Source organism: Anolis carolinensis, chromosome 1, assembly GCF_035594765.1.
Source record: "Anolis carolinensis isolate JA03-04 chromosome 1, rAnoCar3.1.pri, whole genome shotgun sequence".
NCBI classification, from domain to species: domain Eukaryota; kingdom Metazoa; phylum Chordata; class Lepidosauria; order Squamata; family Dactyloidae; genus Anolis; species Anolis carolinensis.
This window is the reverse complement of record NC_085841.1, coordinates 121,633,807-121,658,853: the sequence shown is the minus strand read 5'-3', so window position 1 is coordinate 121,658,853 and position 25,047 is coordinate 121,633,807. Positions and strand designations below refer to the sequence as shown.

At 39.7% G+C, this 25,047-nt stretch overlaps 1 protein-coding gene across 7 annotated transcripts in view; it reads right to left on the bottom strand.

Moving 5' to 3' along the window:
* Window positions 1-20,496: 20,496 nt before the first annotated feature.
* The window catches only part of col12a1 (collagen type XII alpha 1 chain), a 143,664-nt gene continuing 139,113 nt past the window's right edge, over window positions 20,497-25,047 (bottom strand). For 4 of the 7 annotated variants that reach the window (XM_062981643.1, XM_062981678.1, XM_003215683.4 and 1 more), the window contains 2 exons: window positions 24,268-24,438; window positions 20,497-21,564 (listed from right to left, as the gene is read on the bottom strand). In XM_062981643.1, the coding sequence (XP_062837713.1) occupies window positions 21,404-21,564; window positions 24,268-24,438 (332 nt within the window). In that variant the 3' untranslated portion in view covers window positions 20,497-21,403. Of the gene's footprint in view, window positions 21,565-21,640; window positions 23,138-23,846; window positions 23,865-24,267; window positions 24,439-25,047 lie in introns of those variants that run through there. The other 3 variants (XM_008122161.3, XM_062981666.1, XM_008122151.3) reach the window with 3 other exon arrangements.

Here is a 25,047-nt window from a genome sequence, read left to right as displayed (position 1 = left end):
AGTCTATTGATTGATTTCATTTACTAAGGGGAATGGGGAGGAAATTGATGGTGATGTTTTTTGGCCCAGCCCTGTGTACTGTTGTGTATCTGCATGAAGGAGTAGTAGAGAAGTGTGATAGGCCATTGTGCAACTTCAAAAAAACTGAGTGACACACCCAAGGCCTTAATATCTCCATGGTTTAGGGAAGGATTAGGGATGGGTTATCATTTGTGTGAGCGTGTATGCATCACTCATTCACTTTCAGCTTGTCTTTACATCCTCATTATATGGAAATTTCATTGGAATGATAGGATTGGGGAACAATAAAAAGGTGTAGAACATTTCCATTGGGTAAAAGACTGTCACTGGAAAACATCTGTGAGAGTTCTTGGAGAACAGGAGAAGTCCCAGCAGAGGAAGGCAAATGTGGTCCCTCTCTTCAAGAAGGGAAAAAAGGATGACCCAAACAATTACCGTCCAGTCATCCTCATGTGGATACCAGGCAAAATTCTGGAAAAGCTCGTTAAGGAAGTGATCTACAAACACTTAAAAACAAATGCTGTCATTGCTAATAGTCAACACTGATTTATTAAAAACAAATCATACAACACTAATCTGATCTCTTTTTTCGATAGAGTTACATGCTGGGTAGATGCGGGGAATGCCGTGGATGTAGTGTATCTGGATTTCAGTAAAGCCTTTGACAAGGTTTCCCATGACCTTCTGGCAGACAAGCTAGTCAAATGTGGGCTAGACAAAACAACAGTTTGGTGGAACTATAATTGGCTAAGTGAACAAACTCAAAGAGTGCTCACCAATGCATCTTCTTCATCCTGGAAAGAAATCATGAATGGAGTGCCACAGGGTTCCATCCTGGGCCTGGTTCTGTTCAACATCTTTATTAATGACTTAGATGAAGGGCTAGCAGGCATGATCATCAAGTTTTCAGATGACACCAAACTGGGAGGGATAGCTAATACTCCAGAAGACAAGAGCAGAATCCAAAATGATTTTAACAGATTAGAGAGATGGGGCAAAACTAACAAAATGAAGTTCAACAGGGACAAATGCAAGATACTTCACTTAGGCAGAAAAAATGAAATGCAAAGATACAGAATGGGGGGTGGCTGGCTCGACAGCAGTACGTGTGAAAAAGATCTTGGAGTCCTCGTGGACAACAAGTTAAACATGAGCCTACAATGTGATGCAGTGGCAAAAAAAAGCCAATGGGATTTTGGCCTGCATCAATACGAGTATAGTGTCTAGATCCAGGGAAGTCATGCTCCCCTTCTATTCTTGGTCAGACCACACCTGGAATACTGTGTCCAATTCTGGGCACTACAATTGAAGGGAGATGTTGACAAGCTGGAAAGTGTCCAGAGGAGGATGAATAAAATGATCAAGGGTCTGGAGAACAAGTCCTATGAGGAGCGGCTTAAAGAGCTGGGCATGTTTAGCCTGTAGAGAAGGCTGAGAGGAGACATGATAGCCATGTATAAATATGTGAGGGGGAGTCACAGGGAAGAGGGAGCAAGCTTGTTTTCTGCTGCCCTGCAGACTAGGACACGGAACAATGGCTTTAAACTACAGGAAAGGAGATTCCAACTGAACATTAGGAAGAACTTCCTCACAGTGAGAGCTGTTCAGGTGTGGAACTCCCTCCTCCGGACTGTGGTGGAGGTTCCTTCTTTGAAAGTTTTTAAGCAGAGGCTGGATGGCCATCTGTTGGGGGTGCTCTGAGTGTCATTTTCCTGCTTCTTGGCAGGGAGTTGGACTGGATGGCCTGTGAGGTCTCTTCCAACTCTATGATTCTATAAAACACCTCTATTTATTAATTCCAGGTATTATCCAACTCATGTACCTCTCTCTTGTGCTGTCTTGTCCTGCTTTCTCAAAAGGTTGTGTTATGATTGAGCCTCGTGGCTCTGTTTCTGACAGGCGTGGGCGTAAGACTCCTCGAGAGTCGGATACTCTCGAGGAGCGAGAGAGAAAAAGACTGCGAGACATATTTGCAGCACCCTCTGACGAAGAGTCTTTCGAAGGGTTCACGGAGAGAATGGAGGAAGGGCTGGTTAGCTCAGAGGAGGATGAGATGGATTGGACTCGGGTAAGGGAGGAATTGGGGGCCACTGGCCATGATGGGGCAGAAGATGAATGGGGACCTTCAGGATTAGACCCATGGCGTAGCTGGAGGGATGGGACGGGATCCACAGCTGGAGATGCTGTTGGGCGTAGTCAGAGGTGTTCCAGCTCTGACGAGGAAAGTGATGAGGAAACGCCCGGGTTAAGGAGGGCAGCTGACAGTGATGAAGATTTGTAACTGGCATAAAATGGGGCTTGGGAGCAATTGCAAATTGCGTCGGGCAAGGTAATCTGGGCAAACGCTTGGGATTCGTGTGTGTGTGTGTGGGACGCTTCCCTGAAGACTTGTGTACTTTCCTGTGCTGAGACGTAAGTTGATTGGAATCCAGGGTCAGACGGCGGGAGGGATTGTGTGGGCATTTGTTTGTGCAAACCTGTGCTTACTCTTATTAGCTTGACCTTCCGTCGTCTTTCTGACGGACGCCATCTCCTGCTTTGAGAACCCGGACTGAACTGACCACGGCTTGTCTTCCCCCCTTCTTGGACTTGGAAAAACTACAAACGTCTGCTTCTGGCTTTGATCTACGGAACGGAACTGGTCTACTCTACTTCTACAATCCTTGGCTGAATTGCTCGTGTTGGAGATCCTGTCTACTGTGTGTGTGTGGGAGCGACGCAAGTTACTCTAAGCACAGTGCTGGCAGCAGAGAGGAATCTGCTGCCAATTAGTTGCATTCTTTGTATCTTTTGTTCCTTGGCTTTCGTTCTGTTAATACCTAGGCTGAAGCAAGCAGTTTGTTTTTACCCGGATTAAACTCCGGTTTAATCCGGTTTATCTTTTGAACATTTACTTTTGTCCCCTTTTTGCTCCTAAAGGCAAAAATTGCCTGGCCCTTGTGTTTTTACGGGCATTTTTGAGTTCTGTAATCTAATAAACTCTGTTACTTTGAATCTTGTGGCGTTCTGTCCTTGACAGGTTGCACAAAAAGCTTGAGTCTTGGCTATTGCTCAAGAAGTGGGAATACATAACATTTGCATCCCTAGCATTAACATTTGTCAGTTGTGTTCTTTAAGAGCATTGGGAACATATTTATTTTTCTACCACTAAAAACAAGAGACCTTACAAGTGGTTACTTCTGTCAGACATTTGCCCTTTGCCCTCCATGTTTAATTCAACAACAATACTATACAACAGCAAACTCTTGTCACTTGGAAAATTTGCTTCTTTAGACTACTGTTCAGCCCTCAGAAGAGCATGGTTATCTTGGCTGGGAGGAATCTGGGGGGCTCAGTTTGTTTTTTAAAAATGTATATATTTTCATGTTCTGTTAGATCTCTCCTGCTTATTAAAACCCTGCCACTAAACTTTCAAGTTTGTTTGTTTTTTTAAAAAAAAGAATAACCAAGATCAAACTTCAGCCTGGCATGCCCTTAATGTCTCATATTAAGAGGAAAGAAAGTATCAAATGAAAGTGGAGATGAATACACATGGATGAAAGATGTGAACAATGAACAATAGAAACATCAGGCTAGAATCCCTAAGGCAAAATGAGATTCTAAGTTGGGCAGAAACTGAACCACAAAGCAAGAGAAATGAAGCCGTCCCCATGAAAATATCAAATCAGCTGCAGCTGAAGCACCATTCAGTAAGAAATGGAAAACTAGTGGTGCCAATTCTGATGATTTAGCTAGTGGCTTTCTTTCAGGATCCGCTTCCTCCAGAAGCAGTAATAACCGTGGCCTTCTTTTCAGGATTTATGTGGCGACTGGTATGCCTGAAACACCCAAATCACATTAGTATTAGTAGAATGGAAGAAATGCACCAACATTACTATATTATACCCCCTGGGCAGCTAAACCAGGAAATCCCAACTGGATCCCCACCCCACCCCCACAAAGTTCTTTCCTCCAGGGGCAAAGCAAGAATGGGCAACTGAACAGATTCAGAAGTGAAGTGGTTGGATTTGAACCAGCAACCTTCAGGTCAGCAACCCAACCTTCAAGTCATCAATCCTGCCAGCACAAGGGTTTTACCCACTGCACCATCGAGGGCTCCAGTGATCAAAAGACAACCTGGCAAAATGGCACTACTAAGAAGAATCCTCCACCTTGTGCGACTGTGGAGCAGAACAAACAATTCCACATATGCATGCTTGTCTACAATGCCCTGCCTCATGCACAGAGGAAGAATTCTTTAAAGCTACAGAAAATGTGGTTGCTGTTACCCATTTTGGGTCAAACATTATTTTGCTGTTTGTGCTCCCTTTATTTTATCAGTTTTATACTTATTTATGCAATGCTTTCGACACAAAATAAAGTTGAAGGTTTGCTCAGTGGCTACTCCCAGCTCTAGTCCTTCTTATTTAAGGAGGTGAAGTGGACTCCTTTCTGTCTGCCTTTCCAGATGTTTTTGTTATTGTTATAATATTGTAAGCAATCTTCAGCTCCATCCACAAGAAGCCTATCAAACAAATACACATACTGGTCATTATTTCTGTGAAATAATGCATGCTGGGTTTCTATCATATGTCACAATTATAGCACTATAACAATACTTTAATGATCATTGCAACGTTCTACAGAATCCTGGGTTTTGTAGTCTGACTCAAAGTCACTGGAGCCCTCGATGGTGCAGTGGGTAAAACCCTTGTGCTGGTAGGATTGATGACTTGAAGGTTGGGTTGCTGACCTGAAGGTTGCTGGTTCAAATCCAACCTGGGGAGAGTGCGGATGAGCTCCCTCTATCAGCTCCAGCTCCATGCGGGAACATGACAGAAGTCTCCCACAAGAATAGTAAAAACAACAAAATATCCAGGCATCCCCTGAGCAACGTATTTGCAGATGGCCAATTCTCTCACACCAAAAGTGACTTGCAGTTTCTCAATTCGCCCCTGGCACACACCAAAAAAAACTTGGAGCACTGAAAAGAATTCTAAATACCTCTCCATAAACCAAAGATTCCGGCGTTCCACAGATGAAATGGTGGCCATTAAAATAGAATCATTGGGCTATAACTTTATAGTGTGAATGGGTGCCTGGATGACTCACGTATGATTTGTTTAGGTCATTTTGGTAATACGTCATCATAATTTACCAAGGAATTTCAAATGGAGTACATGAATTTTGACATTTTACCCTCACAGCAAGTTTGTAAGATAGGATAGCCAAGAAGCAATGTTTTATCTCAGGCCACACAATGCGTTTCTTGGCTGAAGTATCACTTGGCGTTTGAAACATCATGAACAACTAGCTACATACCTCTAGGTACATCACATCTGTATGTCCTTACCTAAATCCAACAGCAGCAATTTAAATCCAGTTGTTTGTGTTTCGTTTTAGGGAAGGATTTTCTGTGGATTCCCTTTTGAGCCCCAGCATTCCTTTAGACTTCTTTGATGGAAGCCCAAAACTGTATGACTCACAGCGGTATCTTGGAATAAAGTAAAAGAATATCCCCGCAATCAAGTCTTCTTTCTTTTCCTCCCTCCTCACCCCTCCTGCAAACATTTACCACGGAAGGAGTCAGGCGTGACTTGACTAGAGGGATTCCAGATTTGGCATCCTTCATCTTTTGGGGTCTGAAGACTAGACAAAATGGGCTTTGGGTTGAAGTTCCATTGTACTGCTGAAAGTGTTCATGACAACATGACTCAACTTTGCATTTTTTGACATGGTTGCCAATACGAAAAAAGAATGTGGAGGCTTATACTTTAAGAGACATGCTTGCAATGCCTGTGCATGCCAAATAAATCTGGCTAGTGATGAGTGGATGAAAAATTAATCACTGTAATAAACTGAATGACACCTCCACTAAGATTTGGCCAGTTTCTCCTTTTCCACTGAGTCATCACTGGCTAAAAAAAACTCAAGTTTGATTCAAGAATTTTGCAACACACCAGGAACCTAGAGGAAGATGAATAGTTTAATGGGTCCTTGCTCAACAAAAAAACTCTGTCTATTCTTCTTCTTTTTTTTTAAAGGAACTTCAGGCATATGAAATTGTACCGCATTACTGTATTTCTTGTATTTAATTGAGATATTGACATCTCATTTATAGCAGCAAAGAAGACCATATTGGTCCATATGGAAACATCTCCAAGTCTAGTATGTGGTGTTGGATTTTCTGTCACTGTGATGTCCTGCTGCCTTTCAGCTAATACCAGCCCAGAAACACCTGAAACCTAAGTTGAGTAGACCAATTTCATCGTTGGTATCTGTAGAAGTGAAGTGTCAAAGACAGAACGCCACCAAATAAAGTTCAACACAGTTTATTAAAGTTACAGAGCTAAAAATGCCCGTAAGAAACAAAGGACTAGGCAAACACTTGCCTTCAATGTGAAAAGATACAAAAAAGACTCTGTTAGTTTTAAAAACGGTTCAAAAGATAAACCGGATTAAACAGGAGTTTAATCCGGGTTAAACCAAAAATGCTTACTTCAGCCTGGCAATTTAAACAAACAAAAGTTGATAAAGAGAGATTCAATATAACACAAATAACTGGCAGCAGATTCCTCTCTGCTACTCAAAAGCTACAATTGAGTAACTCAGGTTGTTACTCCTCCGTGCAACAAGCGAAATCCGGGTCCAGGCACATCAATCGGGGTAGCAACGGTCAGCAGGGTCCCAATCCGGTCCAAGGTCGAAAGCCAGGTACAGACGTCTTAAGTTCACAAGATTCACCGATAGCCACAGAAGGGACAGTCCGAGGTCGTAGTCAGTCAGTCAGTCCAGCGTCAATCCAGAGTAGGCAATTAATGTCCGTCAAAAAGACGACGGAGGTCCAAGGTATCCAGCAAACGAATCACACCCGTCTTCAGGAAGTTCCCCAGCAAGATCCCAAGCGTTCGTCCAGATTACCTTGCCCAACGCAATTAACCCCATTTTATGCCAGTTCATAACTCCTCATCGCTGTCAGCTGCTATCCTAATTCCAGGTGCTTCCTCATCATCATCCTCATCAGAACTAGAACACCTTTGACTACGCCCCACAGCATCCCCAGCTGTGGATCCCGTTCCATCCCTCCAGCCCGTCCACGGGTCCGATCCTGCAACCCGCCAGTCGCCTCCCATGCTATCATTGCCAGTGACACCCAAATCCTCCCTCACACGAGTCCATTCCATATCATCCTCCTCTGAGCTAACCATCTCTTCCTCCATTCCCTCGGTAAAACCCTCAAAGGAATCTTCGTCTGTTGGTTCTGCAAATAAGTCTCAGAGCCGTTTCCTTTCACGCTCCTCAAAAGAGTCTGACTCTCGAGGAGTCTTACGACCTCGTCTCCTAGTATCAGAGCCAGAAGGCTCAACCATAACATGAAGGGGAGTCAGAAGATTCCATTAACCATCCTGAGACTATCACATTTGGAGATGGGCCAAAGTGTTTCAAGAATATGTCATGACTGATCCCATTCCCACATTCTGGACTCACCACCATTACCTCTATGATGTCCAGGAACAAAAACACCCATACATGGGTGAAGATTGGTTCAGAATAGAAGGGACAGTTCTCTTTTGGAAGCTGAGTAAATCCAACCTCTATGTGTTTTGTTCATGAGGAGGAAACATACCATGAATAAGGTTCCAATGAAAAGACAGGAAAGAGTGGTGCAACAACATAATCCATAAGATTGCTTGGTAAGAGAATATCTGTTGCTGAAAAGAAAAAGAAAAAACTAACCATGTTCTTATTCTAGGTAGCATTCCTGCTGAGCCAAAGAGGTTGAGCTCAATCCTCAATCCACAGGCCTTGGGAAAAAGGCAAGATTTGACCACTTGATAGCACTTGCCAGAACTGGACAGTCACAAAAAACATAATATTATTATATTTGATGCTAGTAGTTTATGGTAGTTAGGTTAGTTCAATTGGCTGTTGGCAACTAGCCAGCCACTGTATGAGCAGAATGTAATATCAGATAGGTCTTTACTCACTTTGACCCAAAAGTGTTTGTTCTATCTTCACTGCAGCTCATTTTGTAGGCTTCCCAAAGTAGCTATATCTAGAAGTTAAACAATAATCTCTTCTTTATTTACCTAACATACACATGAGTATTTTCCTGAATTTTCCCAAGCATTTACAGTTTGCTATTTGTGGAAAATCACATTTTATTCAGACTTTTCATGTTTCCTAAGTGAGTCCCTGGCGGCGTAGAGGGTTAAACCGCTAAGCTGCTGTCCGAAAGGTAGGCAGTTCAAATGCAGGGAGTGGGGTAAGCTCCCTTTGTTAACCCCAGCTTCTGCCAACCTAGCAGTTCGAAAACATGCAAATGTGAGTAGATTAATAGGTACTGCTCCGGTGGGAAGGTAACGACACTCCATGCAGTCATGCCGGCCACATGACCTTGGAGGCATCTATGGACAATGCCAACTCTTCAGCTTAGAAATGGAGATGAGCACCACACCCCAGAGTCAGACATGACTGGGCTTGATGTCAGAGGAAAACCTTTACCTTTAAGCGAGATACATTCCTACAATTTATGAATGGGTTTTGGTCTAATGGAGGATCCCATGTGGAAAAAGTCCACTTTTGCTGAATACATCCTAAAGTTTCAAAAGGGTCCTTATAACCCTCTGTTGTGTGTGTGTGTGTGTGTGTGTGTGTGCCTTCAAGTCACCCATTAATTTCACTGGGTTTTCTTCAATAAGAAATATACTCAGATGAGGTGTTGCCAGTTTCTTCCCTGAAATGTGGCCTACAATGCCAGGTTTGGCTGATGTTCTCCCATTTGAGAACTAACTGGGTCTGATCCTCCTTAGCTCCCAAGGTCAGAAAGGATCTGGTGCCTTATAGCATATATGCTCTCTGCAGCCTTCCCGAGCACATTTACACATAGTGCAAGGGGATCCTGAGTAAAGGAATACAGCTACAGAATTAAATATTAAGAAAATGGTGAAGAATATTTAGTGATGTATCCAACACAGTTTGGAAAGGTTCTTTCTAGAATTTCAGTTTTCATAATTCACTGGCCAGAATACAAAAAAGGCAATAAAGTTTTCCCTCACTACTTCGCAGTTAACTTTTCCCAGATTCACTGTTTTGCAGTTTTTTAATAAACTCTAAAAGGCTATTTGCATTAGGGTGATTAACTGGAACATTTACGCTGGCCTCCAACTGACAAGAGTTCTTCTCTCACCCTGGACTTCCCACAGATATATATAAACATTCCTTGCTTAGTTTTTCCATACCTCACAACCTCTGAGGATGCCTGCCATAGATGTCGGCAAAACATCAGGAGAGAATACTTCTAGAACATGGCCATACAGCCCAGAAAACATGCAACAACCTTGTTTAATTTTGTTTGAATGTTTGTATATTTGTAGATTTTAAACTGTGTTGAAATGCTTTTAATGTAAGCCACACTGAGTATCCTTTGGAGAGAAAATGTGGGGTATAAACAACCATAATAATTTGGTAATAATACTTTTTCCAAACTTGTAACATTGGAAAAAGAGTAAAACAGGGTTGTCCATTGTCCTCGCTACTGTTAATATCAGTTCTAGAAATATTATTAAAGCAGATAAGAAAAGAAAAAAGATAAGGGGCCTAAACATTTTAAAAATACAAATTTAAACAAGGAACAGATCCATTCCAATGTCAAAAATTATAGACCAATTATAGACCAAGATCTTAGTCCCCAATGAGTCAAAAAAGATGTGAGGTAGCCTTGGGCTGGTCACTACCTGTACGAAATACCTCACAAGACTATTATGAGAATATCATGGGCAGGACTCTATAACCTAGATTTATTTATTTATTTATTTATTTATAGTATTTATATTCCGCCCTTCTCACCCCGAAGGAGACTCAGGGCAGATCACAATGTGCATATACATGGTGAACATTCAATGCCATAGACATACGACACACAGAGACAGAGACACAGAGGCTATTTAACATTTCCAGCTTCTGGCTTTATGAGGGTATGCTCGATTTCGGCCACAGGAGGAGCTGCTGCTTCATCATCCATTGTGATGTTGAGTCCTTGATGGAGTACTTCCTCATCTTCCGGCACTGCACGCTGCTGGACATTTTTATGGTGACGTAAATTAGTTGAATTAGCCTCTCTGCATAAGCGGTCCCTAAATTTCCTACTTGACAGATGAAACTGTCTTTCGGGTTGCTTAGGTAAACAATGAGCTGGGGCTATTTAATGGTTGGTCGCTCAATCCAACCCAGGCTTTGAACTCAGTAGTGATTTATTGCAGCTGGCTACTAACCAGCTGCGCCACAGCCCGGCCCCTTAGATCTGGCTATCTTGAATTCATTGGAAAAAAGGTGAGATACAAATGTAACTAAATACTAATAATAAGTTCAGAAATAAAGAATCAAGTATACCAAAGCTCACACTTCAGCTCACATATAGCACAAATTCGGCATACCCTGTTTCCCTGAAAATAAGACAGGATCTTATATTAATTTTTGTTCCAAAAGATACTTTAGGGCTTATTTTCAGGGGATGTCTTTTTTCCAAATTGATATTTTTATGAATTGTAACTACTAGGCTTATTTTGAAGTAGGGCTTATATTTTGGGCACCCTCAAAATCCTGAAAAATCATGCTAGGGCTTATTTTCGGGGTAGGTCTTATTTTCGGCGGTTAAACGGGGTAGTAAAGGTAAAGGTTTTCCCCTGACGTTAAGTCTAGTTGTGTCTGACACTGGGGGTTGGTGCTCATCTCCATCTCTAAGCCAAAGAGCTGGCATTGTCCATAGATGCCTCCAAGGTCATGTGGCTGGCATGACTACATGGAGCACTGCTATCTTCCTGCTGGAGCGATACCTATTGATCTACTCACATTTGCATGTTTTCAAACTGCTAGGTTGGCAGAAGTTGGGTTTAACAGTGGGAGCTCACCCCTCTCCCTGGATTCGAACCACCAACCTTTCAGTCAGCAAGTTCAGCAGCTCAACAGCTCAGTGCTTTAACCCACTGTGCCATCAGGGGCTCCTTAAGTTCAGCATAGCTCTACATTTATAAAGTTTATAAAGTGCAGCATAGCTCTACATTTATAAAGTCCTAGTTACTCTCTGCCATTGCATGAACAATCCTTGCAAATTTACCCTTCACCTTTCCTTCATATGATCTTCTAGCTGAGATCAACAAGTTCTCATGTAGCATCTAGATTGGGCCAATTGTCTGACAGGGATAAATTATGTCCTTTATCTTGAACAATTGTACCATCATTACTTTTCTATATATAAATAAACGCTGAGAGAGGGAGGGAGAGATAGCAGAAACACATGCATACTGCACTTCCTATCACAAAGGTAAGATAAGGTGAGAACCTGACATTTTAATACCAATTTTTTATAGATAAATGGGTAGGGATTAGGGTGGTAACTTCATATCTTACCATAATGTACTGAAGATGTCATGTTGACCAGAGGGCTGGGAGGAGACTTTTTTTCTCCATCTGGCAGAAGGAATAAGCACTAGATGCATCTCCCAAGAGCAAGCTGAAGCAATCTTGGACTTTGTTGCTCAAGATGTAATTACAACACAGCCTTTATAATCAAAGTGCCAACTGCTCCAAGTTTTACATTAATATATCCTTGTTCTCTCAGGGAATCCATACTTCTAAAGTCCCAGGAAATCATTTAAATCACCTTGGAATTAAATTGCTACATCGTATGTGATTGATGGCATCATCTTCATTGTGTATAAGCCAGAAGCTTAGTTGAAGAAATACAGCCTTGGGATATATGTATTTCTGAACCTCAAATAGTTGGCTCATGGCAGAAAAGAAAATAACTTTAGTTAGTATGTAAGGACATTTTCAGACCAGAACTTGGAAAAGTCTCTTGTATGCACTACTCTGGTCCTTGCCCAGCTATCTATAGAATATGGTATTAAACTGTCACTTGCTCACATTATGGCCAGGGGTCATGGTGGCTGAGGGACTCCAGGAGATGATATCCAAAAATATTAACTTTTCTAACGTCTTCTTAAAACTGGTTTTAAAATGGTTTAAGGTATTGTTTTAAGGAGACAAGTATGACCAAATTATGTGGTAATTTTTCAAAGATAATTTATAGTTGAATCTGGAAAAAAAACAGTTAAATGTTGTAATGTGAAAGCAGATGACATGTTGTAGAGACAATTCATATCAATTTATTTGTTCATTGTAATGTTTTCTGCTGCCATAATCTTGGGAATAGCTATAGTCATATATGTATTAGAGATCGGTTCAGAACTTCAAACTAATATTTTTTTGTGTGATCATAAGTGCACACGTGGATGAAGAGGAAGAGGGATAGCTGAGTTCTAGATGGTGTGCTTTGCATGCAGAAATCTAGATAGCAAGGTGAATTGGAAGACATGGATTCATAAATTGATTTAGGAAATGGTGAAACATGGTACTTATTCCTGAAGTCATTTCACTAATTTAACTTTAGCCACCACCCCCCAATTGTTGCATACTACTAATTCTTATTAGACATATATAGAAATCCTGGCCCTCATTCAGAGATCCCCAAGTGCCCTGTATATGTGTGTATGATATTCCACTACCAAATATTTTTTCATAGTTATTTTAATGTTTACACTGTTGGGGGCTAAGTGATGAGCTGGGACAGAATTCATGTGCAGGCTGTAATTTTTAACTGAATACAGCAGTAGTAATATGTTTACCATGAAAATAGATATAGATATTTCTTTAGGTAACTTTGTGGGGATTGAAACTTGACTCACTTAGATCTAGATTGGGACTCAAGACAGCTTAGAAAAGAAAAAAAGTTTGTTGTTGAACTTCAGTATCTATGGATTCTGTGACCATGCACAGCTTGAACATTTTCTAAAAGAAAATGTAGAAAGCAAGCGTTTAATATTGCCATTTTACATAAAAGACACTGTTTTTACAAAAATAATAATTATTTAATGGGAACTGAACATCCACAGATTTTGGTATCCATGTGAGATCCTGAAACTGATGATTGTTTTTAGGCATTGAATTTTTGCCTATTTATTGTAAGCCGCTTTGAGTCCCCTTGGGGAGAAAGGCGGGGTAAAAGTGATGTAAATAAATAAATGACCAGTAGATATCAAGTGCCTACTGTATAATAAAAACACAGATGGGTAAATATATAGCAAAAGCTGAGATTAAAATAGTATAAAACTAATGACCAGGGAGCAGGCGGGGGACATTAAAATATTACTGGGAAAAACAGCCTTAACTTGTGGCTGAAAAGATTGCAAAGGAGCCATTCTAAACTTTCTAAGAACCTGGGATCAAACACCAAAAATACATATTCTTTCCAAATATGTCTGTGAAATTGGTGGAAAAGAGAGATTCCTGTCCTGAAGGCATTAGAGCTTAAGGAAGGCTCATATGGAAAGATAATTGTGGTGATGATGATACATAGGTATGACATACATTATGTGAATAAGCCAGAAAGGGTGATAATTAGTGTGAAAACCTGTTTTCACTAATCATTTGTTCTTGCTGGATTGAAACAAATGAACACTTGACTTGGCAACGCCAGAGAAAAAGACACAACTGGCACATCTTTTCTATTACCTGTTTGTAGACTGGGGAGCAATGATCAGTTGTGCCATGAATAGTGCCTTCTCCTCATCCTGATACCACAAATCTGTTTGTAAAAACCTGCTTTCATCATGTGTGGATTGGATTTTCTGGGTTGGGCCTCTAATTGTTATAGTGAAAATGATAACTTCCTTTCAAACAGCTTTATTTGCTCTAATATTTACAAAGGGAAACCGTTTCCTACCCTTCAGCTAAGGTGTGATTTGGCAATTGGCATAAAGATCTCAATTATAATTTTTGGCTTTAATTGCTACAAGATAATAACGAGTGCATTTGAGGCCACTGTAGATGAAACTCTGTAGTCAACCTTGGCAGCTAACATTTCAGCCCTATGCATGGCTTAGTGGCAATAACCATATCTAAAACCTATTCATCCTTTTATCCGGACAAGTTTCAGCAATGCAACTAAAGGATAACTGAGGAACAATGCATGGAAACACGTGTCTGTGTGAATCTTTCCAATTGATTGGCTAATGCTCTTATACCAGAGAGTATGAACCATCCATTCAGTGGATTGGGGCTGGGAAGAAATCTCATTGGATTGATAGTCTTGGTGAAGGAAGCTTTTTCTCATCTCTCAAATCTTGTCACAGAAAAATGCATGCATTTTAAAGACCAGGCTGATGCTGCTCGATTCCAACTCTTCGTGACCTCATGGACCAGTCCATGCCAGAACTCCCTGTCGGCCATTTCCGTGCCCAGTTCCTTCAAGTTCACGCCAGTCACTTCAAGGATAACGTCCCTCCACCTTGTCCTTGGTCGGCCTCTCTTCCTTTTTCCTTCCACTTTTCCCAGCATCACGATCTTTTCCAAGCTTTCCTGTCTTCTCATGATGTGGCCAAAATACTTCAGCTTTGCCTCTAATATCCTTCCCTCCAGTGAGCAGCCATTGGGCATTATTTCCTGGAGGATGGACTGGTTGGATCTTCTTGTGGTCCAAGGCACTCTCAGGATTTTCCTCCAGCACCAGAGTTCAAAAGTGTCTATCTTCCTTCGCTCAGCCTTCCTTATGGTCCAGCTCTCGCATCCATAGGTTACTATGGGGAATACCATTGCTTTCACTATGCTGACCTTCGTGGCCAGTGTGATGTCTCTGCTCTTCACTATTTTATCAAGGTTGGCCATTGCTCTCCTGCCAAGAAGTAAACGTCTTCGGATTTCCTGGCTGCAGTCTGCATCTGCAGTGATCTTTGTGCCTAGAAATATAAATTCTGTCACTGCCTCCATGTTTTCTCCTTCTTTTTGCCAGTTATCAATAGGCATACATTTGCAATGCTTGAAGGACATTTCTGAGAAATAGACTGCACAAAAAATGTAAGATAGATTTTAAAATGTGAATGGCTGCAGTGAGTATACTTGTAAAAACTAAGAAGAACAGTCTAGTCAATGGGAGGACTTCCAGATATTAAACAAATGGCACAAATATATTGACAAAATAGGAAGACCCCACTAAAATTGATTTAATATAAGTGCAGGAGAAAAATATAAAATCTCACAAGCCACCAAGAAGCAAGGCCGTATTTTCCCACCTCTAGAGTGAATAGGGCTATTCAGCTCTATGGTGTATGTATATGTCTCTTGTCCAGATTCATGGCTCCAATGTTTTTTAAAAATGCATGCTGCCTCTCACTACAATATTATATTTGCAGGTACTGTACTTATTCCATGCTGAGTTTGAAAAAAATCCTTTCTGAACCTCGTTTCCATTCAGCATATCTAGTGGACATTTAGTGTTTCAAAAGTGAAAAGAAGAACATTTCTGGGCAGGTGGAACTATTCTAATTCTACCATATATGTGTAAAATGAACTGGGGAAACTGCAGTTTTAAATAAGATGTATATAGGAAAGGGAATATTAAGGCCAGGGTTACGAAGAGCAGTTAAGGAATGGAGATCATAGAAACTTGGAAGGATGAAAGGAAGAATACCTCCCATTTTATCACTGTTGTGGCTGTCTGGAATTTTATTGTAATGATCAAGCATTCTGATCTAGCCATCAGTTCTGGGTGCATGGGAAACAGGTTCATAAAGTAGTTTTATGATTCCTTTTTATCTGAAGGAGATGAGCTCAACTAATGCTAATTTGTGTTGACACCAAAACAAATGGAAAACAATGCTCTCATAAGAGATTAATGGATGTGCATGGAGAGTACTGGTTTTCAGTTTTAATCGATTTCTCCTGGCATATTTGTTTTATCTGTTCTTCAAAGAACACAAATGACAAGATCCATGTGGGACATACTGTAGGTTTGGGGAAATTAATCATAAATCATTATTTCTTTCTCTCCCAAACGTGGAGACTTCAGCTGTGTTTTGTAACTAATAGAAATGACGCATACTTTCTGTTTTCTGTTATTGTTTATCATGTCAATCACATAATGTCATCGTGCTCCAATTCACACATCATTTTAAAAATGGGAAATAGGAGCCATTCTCTCCAAAATCTAACCATATTCCTACCCTGCATAGGAAAACAGTGCTTTCTGCTATAAAAACACTATGTAACAATTAAAAAAAAAAGTCTGTTCCTGATTTGAAAGTGTTGTTCCTATTTAATTGTGCAGATCTTACTTTGAAAGTAGTTGTTATACTCCACAAACTTCATTTTCATGGCTGCCACAAACTATGTTGAATTGGTTGAGACTCAATGAGATAATTTTTGTACTTTAATAAACATTTTCCATGTTTTTATGACAGAACCAATTAGGAAATGACATTTTTAACCCAAGAACAAAAATCATGTTATATAGTATAATCAATTTATTTCTAAATCTTTATTTGAACACAAAATATATAATATAAAAGAAACAAGCACAACATACATTTAACCTAAATTAACAGTGCTGCTGCTCAGTCGTTCAGTCGTTTTTGACTCTTCGTGACCTCATGGACCAGTCCATGCCAGAGCTCCTTGTCAGCCGTCACCGCCCCCAGTTCCTTCAAGGTCAAGCCAGTCACTTCAAGGATACCATCCATCCATCTTGGCCTTGGTCTGCCTCTCTTCCTTTTTCCTTCCTTTTCCCCCAGCATCATGATCTTTTCCAAGCTTTCCTGTCTCCTCATGATGTGGCCAAAATACTTCAACTTTGCCTCTAATATCCTTCCCTCCAGTGAGCAGCCTGGCATTATTTCCTGGAAGATGGACTGGCTGGATCTTCTTGCGGTCCAAGGCACTCTCAGGATTTTCCTCCAGCACCAGAGTTCAAAAGCGTCTATCTTCCTTCATTCAGCCTTCCTTATGGTCCAGCTCTCACATCCATAGGTTACTATGAGGAATACCATTGCTTTCACTATGCGGACCTTCGTTGCCAGTGTGATGTCTCTGCTCTTCACTGTTTTATCAAGGTTGGCCATTGCTCTCCTCCCAAGAAGTAATTAACAGTACCACTCCAAAAAAAACAACAACTCCCTACCATATACGTTATATTATAACATGTATAAACTTCAGACCAAAGGGGGTGGGATTGACAAGAGACTTCCAACTTTCCAGCTAATTCTAATATCTACTTCTTCTAAGTTAATACCTTAAATAAACTTCTACATATTTTAATTCTACTATTCTTCAAAACTTTTTACTGAAATTTGTAGTAATCCATTCACAAATGAATTTTGGTGTCTCCAAGCCAAATAAATTTTTGTTGTGAAATGCCTCGGGCGTTGGTAGTTTACTTAATTAACTTCATGCTCTGATATCTTCCTCCATTGCAAGCCAAAAGGATCGCCTGGCAGTGATGCTGAAGGAGTGTGGGGTGTAAATTTGGTTAATATTTGTGTTTATTTCACTGCAACTTTCCCAGAATGTGAAGCTCAAATGTTATGCTCACACACTCAAAGAGCCATCAACTTGGGGTTAGGTTTCTCAAACACATATTATCTTCTTTAATGGAGGGAGAGAGCCTTCTCTGTGGTGGCCCCTCAGCTTTGGAATTCCCTCCCGAGGGAGATTAGACTGGCCCCAAACCTGTCTGCCTTTATTAAACAGCTAAAAACATGGTTCTTCCAGTTTGCATTCGAATAATTAACAACACGACAGACCCTTCTGATAGACATACTGCTATTTCACACTTTATCTCTTTTCCTACCCCATCCTATCCCAAACTCTCCCAGACAATTTCGCGGCACTTTGTCTAGGCACTTTATTAAACAGTCTAGTAACTATGCACTTTTGACTTGACCCCCCTTCCATTTTATCCATTGACTGTGAAGTAGTTTTTATTATCTTCTCTTTTATCCGGTTATTATGGGTTTTTTTTTGTAAAATTGCACTTGAAATTATTTTATTTGATTGTCGTGTTGCTTTTGTTATATATGTTTTAACTTGTTATACCTAGTTCTTCTTTTGGGCTTGGCCCCATGTTAGCTGCCCTGAGTCCCCTTCGGGGAGATGGTGGCGGGATATAAAATAAAGTATTATCATTATTTGATTGAACTCCTTCACAGTGAATTGTTATTTGAGCAGAAGCGCAGAAGAATGAATAGGATAACAGAAGGACCCGTATGTGGCATTAAATATGACAGAGGGGGAGAGGGAACTTGAGACAGAGTTGCAATTTGGAGTAGCAGTCCTGGGTTGTTTGCAGCACTTAGATTTTCTAAACTGAGCTGATCTCCAACTGTCATACAGACCGGCATAGAGGAAACATTTTGTCCAATACTAAATATCCATTTTCAGTTCAAGTATGTAAAAGTAGAATTGCATATACAATGCCATTAGGAATGCAGATCTGCATATGGATCATGAACAGATGTGGATGTGCGCACAGTTGGTTGTACAGCCTGATTGTGGATTTGTTTATGCAGCTTTGGGTAAATTTACATGGGCATAAAGGCTTGGACCCACCTTGAGTTGACTTCTGGCTGTCTTTCTTGTACTGTAGAAGGTTAAACTGTCTTTGGCCCACTTCAAGCAAAGTTGGGGTATGATCCAGAGTTTCCTTTGGGGCAATGTGGACAGATGGATTGGGTCTGATTCAAACTGTCCATGTGGAACCCCATCACCATCATCTTTTTCTTCTGCTCATCAGTGCAGGGAAAAGGGGATGGATTGTGCTCATGTCACTGCCATCCCAGTCAGCCCAGAGCTTTGTGCATGTTCCTGGCTATTCTGACATTAACTCACATGACTTGTAAGAAGGTGGGAAGACCACCTCACTCCTTTGTCCTGGTGGCATGTATACCTGTGCTGATGGCAGAACAGGGTAACTAGCTGGGAGTGGGATTAGCAACATGGAAGGTGAGGTCATACAGTCTAGGCCTAACTGGATCATGTGGAACATAGTATAGACTCACTCTTTGTCACTCAATTAGAATTGCATAATATAATCCATGTGGAAATCTACACAGCATGGTTTTACTAGCCTGGGTTCTCTAAAGGATTAAAACAAGATAAAATAAAGCAGCCTCTAGGATTCAAGGAGGCTAGAGTTTGACCCCTGCTCAACCATAGAAATCCACCACAGCCACTGGTTGGAATCCTGGAGATGGGGTGTTTTACATGTGAAATTGAGCAAGTCATACTTTCTCAGTCTCAGAGGAACTGAATACATCTTGGGAAGCAACCCAAGAAAACATTGTGATGGTACTTGTGATGGTACCAGTAATGGAGAAGTGAAAGGGTTTAATATTATGTTACACATTCCAGTTGACACTGGATGCTGTTTTTCTTTCTCTTTGTCCAGATCCTTCAATTGTCAGTTTAGTTACCCCTGGGTGAGATTTGTTCTTTTCTGCTGCTACTCAGCTCCATTGAATAACTCAGTTGGAATGAAGAATGTGGAGGAAAAGTGGCTGGATTTAAGTGGCTTCTTCTTATGTTTGGTTTATAGGAAAATCATATTTCTCTGCTTCAGAATGTGAACTTCTGATCATTAAAATGAGCCATGAGAATGATTCAAATACTACCAGAAAAGAGGCGGTCAGAAGAGTTGAGTCACTGCTATTTTCAAACTAAGGTACCCTTTGTGTTGTCAAAGGCTTTCATGGCCGGGATCACAGGGTTGTTGTGTGTTTACCGGGCTGTATGGCCATGTTCCATGTATATACCTCACAACCTCTGAGGATGCCTGCCATAGATGTGGGCAAAACATTCAGGAGATAATACTTCTGGAACATGGCCATACAGCCCGGAAAACACACAGCAACCCTAAGCTATCCTTTCCTTAGCAATTGCAGGATTCTCTTGTAAGTCTACAAGGCTAGAGTTAAAGAACACTTCAACAAAGTGCACTGTTTGTCTTGCCCAACAATTTGTTTTTGGGACCTTAATCAGACAATGTCTTCCTTCTTGTTGACATCCAGCTTCTGGTATGCAGATATAATATATTCTTGTTGATGGTGAGTTTCCATTTTGTCAGTTGTAGCTAATAGCCATTGAAATATCTATTCTCAATAATTTAAATTCATGTTTAAAGGAATCTAAAAAGGCAACACTGAATGACATACATTTACACATTGTGTGAAAAAATCAACACAGCACCACTTTATAAGAAGCTGCTTGGGAATGTGCCTAATCCTTTAAAAACTCATTTCAGACATTTGCTGAAATATCACATAACCCCTCCCCACTTGCCACTTTCATTTTCCTAGTGTGGAGTGGAAGGCATTCACTAGTTCATATATTTTTGGGAAATGAACAACCACTATCCTAGCATGAGCCTGTATATAGCAGGAGCATAAAATATATCACCAGAGCATAGAAACTATTTACTGAAATCTAATGCTGACCTGAGCCCCTAAAATAATCTACTTCTCATTATTTAGCATTCTAGACTTCAATATGCTGCAAGTTTTATATCTAAAAAGGTTCTCCAGAAATGAGTATAAAGTTTCCGATGATTTATTTTCCATGACAATAAAACCTCTGAAGTTTGGAACCTTCCCAGCAATAATACTCACAACCTTTATAAATTTTCAGTAGTTTTATTGAAAAATGCCTCTTTTGTTTCAGAAATAAATAATATAAGGCAGTGAAATTCACAATTTGCAGTTAAAATATAAAAGCAGCAATTCTATATCCATAGTCTTGCAAACAATTTCCAACTGCTTTTTTTCTGATAACTACGAAACATTATGTTCTGGGGGAAGAGGAATCATACTAAATATACAACACAAACATGCAATTTCATCTCTGCAGGATTGACTGCAATTTGGAATAAATGTTAATGTCTCTAAAACAAGGAGACTTAAGCCACTATTTCTTTTCTTTTTTAAAAAAAACCCACACGTATCCAGTTGATACAATGATGTCAGCTACATTATTTAAGGGTTGTGATTGTTAAGAGATGTATAAGAGCAGTATGTGCCCTGCAAGATATAAGCAAAGAAAGAAGGTGGATGTGTGAAAATGGCCATAGCCAATACAGATGTATAATGTGACTGAACTGCAAGGAAGCATTTGATGAGAAAGGAGTGTGAAATTAGCTCCACTGATGAAGCATCCAGGCTTGAAAGCACCGATAGCAGTTTATGGAGAGGTTTCTTTTCTTTTCCTTTCCTTTTAATATTTACTAAAAGAAAATGTAGTCATGATCATGTTTGTGTATTAGGTTCTATGCAGTGACTGTAAGCTAAAGTATTTTACAAGCATTTCAAGAGTGAGAATGAAGTCTAATATTTTATTGCTATTCCCACATAAGCTTGATACTCACAGAAGAAGGAAGTGCATTTCTGTTCTGGAGGAGAAACAGGTGCACCAAACCATTTCTGTATGTATCTAGGCATGGAAGAATAGCAACAACAAAAACAAACAACCAAGAAGGGGGTGGGAGAATAAGGAAGTCAATCATTTATGGCTGTGTTTTTGCATTTCATGATAATGATCTTTTCCAACGCATATGATCAGGATATCCGGGTGAATGCATGTCGGCTCCATAGTCCTCATATTCATCCTCTCTTCTTTCAGATTCCACTGGTACTATGTAGGGCTCACTTTCGGGCTGATAGGGTCCACTTTCAGGTGCGTATGGCTCTGGTTGAAAATAGTCGTCCGATTGAACATTATAGTTATGATGTGTCTTTGAATCCACATAATTTTTTAAAAAAATAAAAACTATTGTTTTAGTAATACCAGGATGGACACATTTATTTATGGCTTTGTTCCTTAGGGCATTTACTTGGAAGTGAGTTCCATCCAAAATAAAACAAAAAGGCTATTAACTTCCCAGTAAATAATCTTGAGCCAATGATTCATGCAGGTATTGCATTAGGTATAAAGACCTCTTTCTCCAACAAAGAGAACAGTGTGAAACTGTCATTGAGTTTCAAATGAGGAAAGAGGTCTACTCCAAATGGGATCAATGCACTATTTGCTTACTCATTGAGAAACTTTTATGTTGCCTTTTGAAACAAACAAACAAAAAGTTTCTTCAAAGCAGCTCACATTAAACAAAGCATAAACAAAAACAATTTAATATCATTAAAATATTAAAACTTAAATTCTATGTATATATACTCAGGAATACGTCATCACCCAGTGTTCAAAGGGAGTGAATTCCCAAGCAAAAAAACCACAAGATTGCAGATTAGTTTTGCAAGATGTACATAGAATAGTAATAATTAAAATGCAGTTGTCAATTTGGAGGAAGGAAGGAAATCATAAAAATGAGAGGAAAGTATATGGATGGAAACAGAAATCTAAGTGTGACATACATAGTGCCAAAAATAGAAATCCATAGTGCCAAAAATAGTACGGTTTGTCAAAATGGAAAACCTCAAGCATGTGACTTGTTTTTTAAAAAAAGTTTCAAAAAGTACAGCTGATATCTTCACCAAGTGTTCACCAATGGCAACACTGAGTAAATATTGTTTTTGGCAGTGTTCCTTATATTAGATTAAGCTGGTATTAGAGGAACACCAAACACTGGAAGAAGACCAGAATAAAAATCAATTATTTTTGTTGTGCATTTGTAATAAGATTACATATACAAAAGAGCCCCAGTCCTAAATCAGACAAGGTGATGCTGAAAATGGAAACCATGATTAGCAACAAAGAGAAAGTTTTCTAGCAGTTTCAAAGAGGTTAGGATAGCACATGGGGAAAAGACAGCAGCACAGCAGTGGCAGTCTTTAATGCAAAAGCACAATGTAATGTTGTTAAGTTGTTTTAGTTGACATGATCCCATACAAACCATTTACAAGCCACAATTAGTTTACTATTTACATAAAGTCAGTCTGTTTCACCAAGGTAAATCTATGGTGGTGTTACATCCATTAGTTACTAGTTCTATAAGTCTCCATTGCCACTGGGACTTCTGTTACTGGGCTGGAGAGAAGAATATGAATATAAAGGCTGGGTTTATCTCCTCTCGCTTTAACAAATGAAACACTTCCTTGTTTTTTACTGCATTCTTGTTAGTAAGTATATAAAAATAATCTGTCCATCTTATGTGGTCAACATTGCTCATTTAACCATTATCTATGGTGAAATATCCATACTGATTTACTTCCTAATAAGCACGTGCGCAAACATCTCAGAAACAGGATTTTCATTCTATTCAGACTGTAAACAGCACTGGTGACTTAGAAAAGGTGTTAGCCGGAACCTGAAACAGGTCAAAGATGATGTTAGTTTTCAAGATCGAACAGCTATGCAAAAATATTTTCCATCCATCTAAATCCATCTACAAGGGTTAAATTATATGTATATATCTATATATGTATACCAGGCTGCTCCCCACAAAGGTAGCACTGCAATAATATTTTCCATTTATTTTTAAAATTCAGATTATTGATTTTGTGCAAGTTCTGCGTGATAAATTTGTTCTATTACATTTTTTATCCATTAACTTTAACTCCATCAATTTGTGTGTACACATATATATATATTCTCACATACATGCACATTATGATAATGGCAAACAACATAACCAACAGCAATATCATGTTTATGGAGTATAAGGTGGTACAGTGCACACAAACAAATTCCCAATAGTGTGGGTCTGGACTCTTTTTTTTTAGTGGTGCCCTAAGCTTTTTGCATATGGCTTTTGAATATCATTCCCAGAATTTTTGTTTTTTGGCAGTTCATTGCTTGAAATTGTTTGTTCTTAAATTTCAATCAGAACTCAGCACAAATTGAGGGGTGGTTGTTTTTTCTCCCCGCTCTATCATGGATTGTCTGCACTGTATCAAAGAATGACATTTGCTCTTAGAAAATTAGATTTCAGGTACTAGTTTTGTATAGATAATCCCAACATTAACCAGAAGGAAACAGAAAAAAATTGCAAACAACTATGTTCTTTTTTTATTTACTTTAGATGAGTGGTCAACCTTGTTCAGAAGAAGTAGTTTGATGCAAGTTGGGAGGAGGAGGAGGAGGAGGAGGAGAAGAAGAAGAAGAAGGAAAATTGGTCATTCAAATCCTAAAAGTAAAGTTAACATTCTCCTAGAGCTATATGTATTAGATGCAAACTGCTTCTAAAGGATATACAGTACTTTCTGCTTAAAACAAAAACACATTTCAAATTGGGGCAGTTTAATCAATAACAGGAAAATACTTTTAGTAGCAATAATAATGCTTGTTATAGACCTCAATCAGCTAGAAATATTAAAATATTTAGCAATTGGGCTAATTTAATTCTGAATTTAATTCAAGTTTATTTCCTCTGTGATTCAAACCAAGCAGACATTTCAGTACCGTATTCAACAAAAAATTATGTTCTCAAAAACCTACCTGGATATCCTTGGCCGTTGTAAGCAATGCTAGCACACTGGGAAGAATCACAGTATCCAGGAGGCCCAGGAGGGCCTCTGATACCTGAATTACCAGGACGCCCAGGTGGACCAGGTGGTCCGCGTGAGCCTGTGGCTCCTGGTGGGCCCATTCTGGATTCCCCTTGTGGACCTAATTTGAGAACGAAAAAGAAGATAGTATAGCTATATAACAAGGCAGGCCATAAAGTGGCTGACAAAATTGAAATTTAGACTTCATTCAGGAACATGGCTCATAAATGTTTCCATTTGGTTTCCACATATGGTGTCAATGAAACAACCCCAGAGAATCCAAGATGTAACTCATTCTTAGTTGCTAGCCTAAGTTGATGGCTTTGGCAAGACTTGTGCCTGGTGGCGTATAATCAATCTCTGTTAGATATGGGACATCAAGAAGCATTTTTTACATTGAACAAGCATATTAGACATCAATTAAAGTATAAGACTGCTTCAGTTCTGCTACTCTGCAGCTTCAAAGTGAGTGATGTAATGTTTTCCTTGGAACATGTAAACAGAAATGCAGAGCTTGAATGAGCTGGAGTTAAAATTTGCTGCAAACATGAAAATGTTCCAACTTGAAAATTAAAAGCAGAAATAACAAGTATTTGCCTACCCCTCCCGAGATATCAGTAAATTATCAAACTATACTAACAGAAAAAAGAATGTTTAAGAGTTTATATGCTGTACTCTGAATGTTATGGAACAATTTATAACTCAAGAAAGAGACAGAGCTGCTGACAAA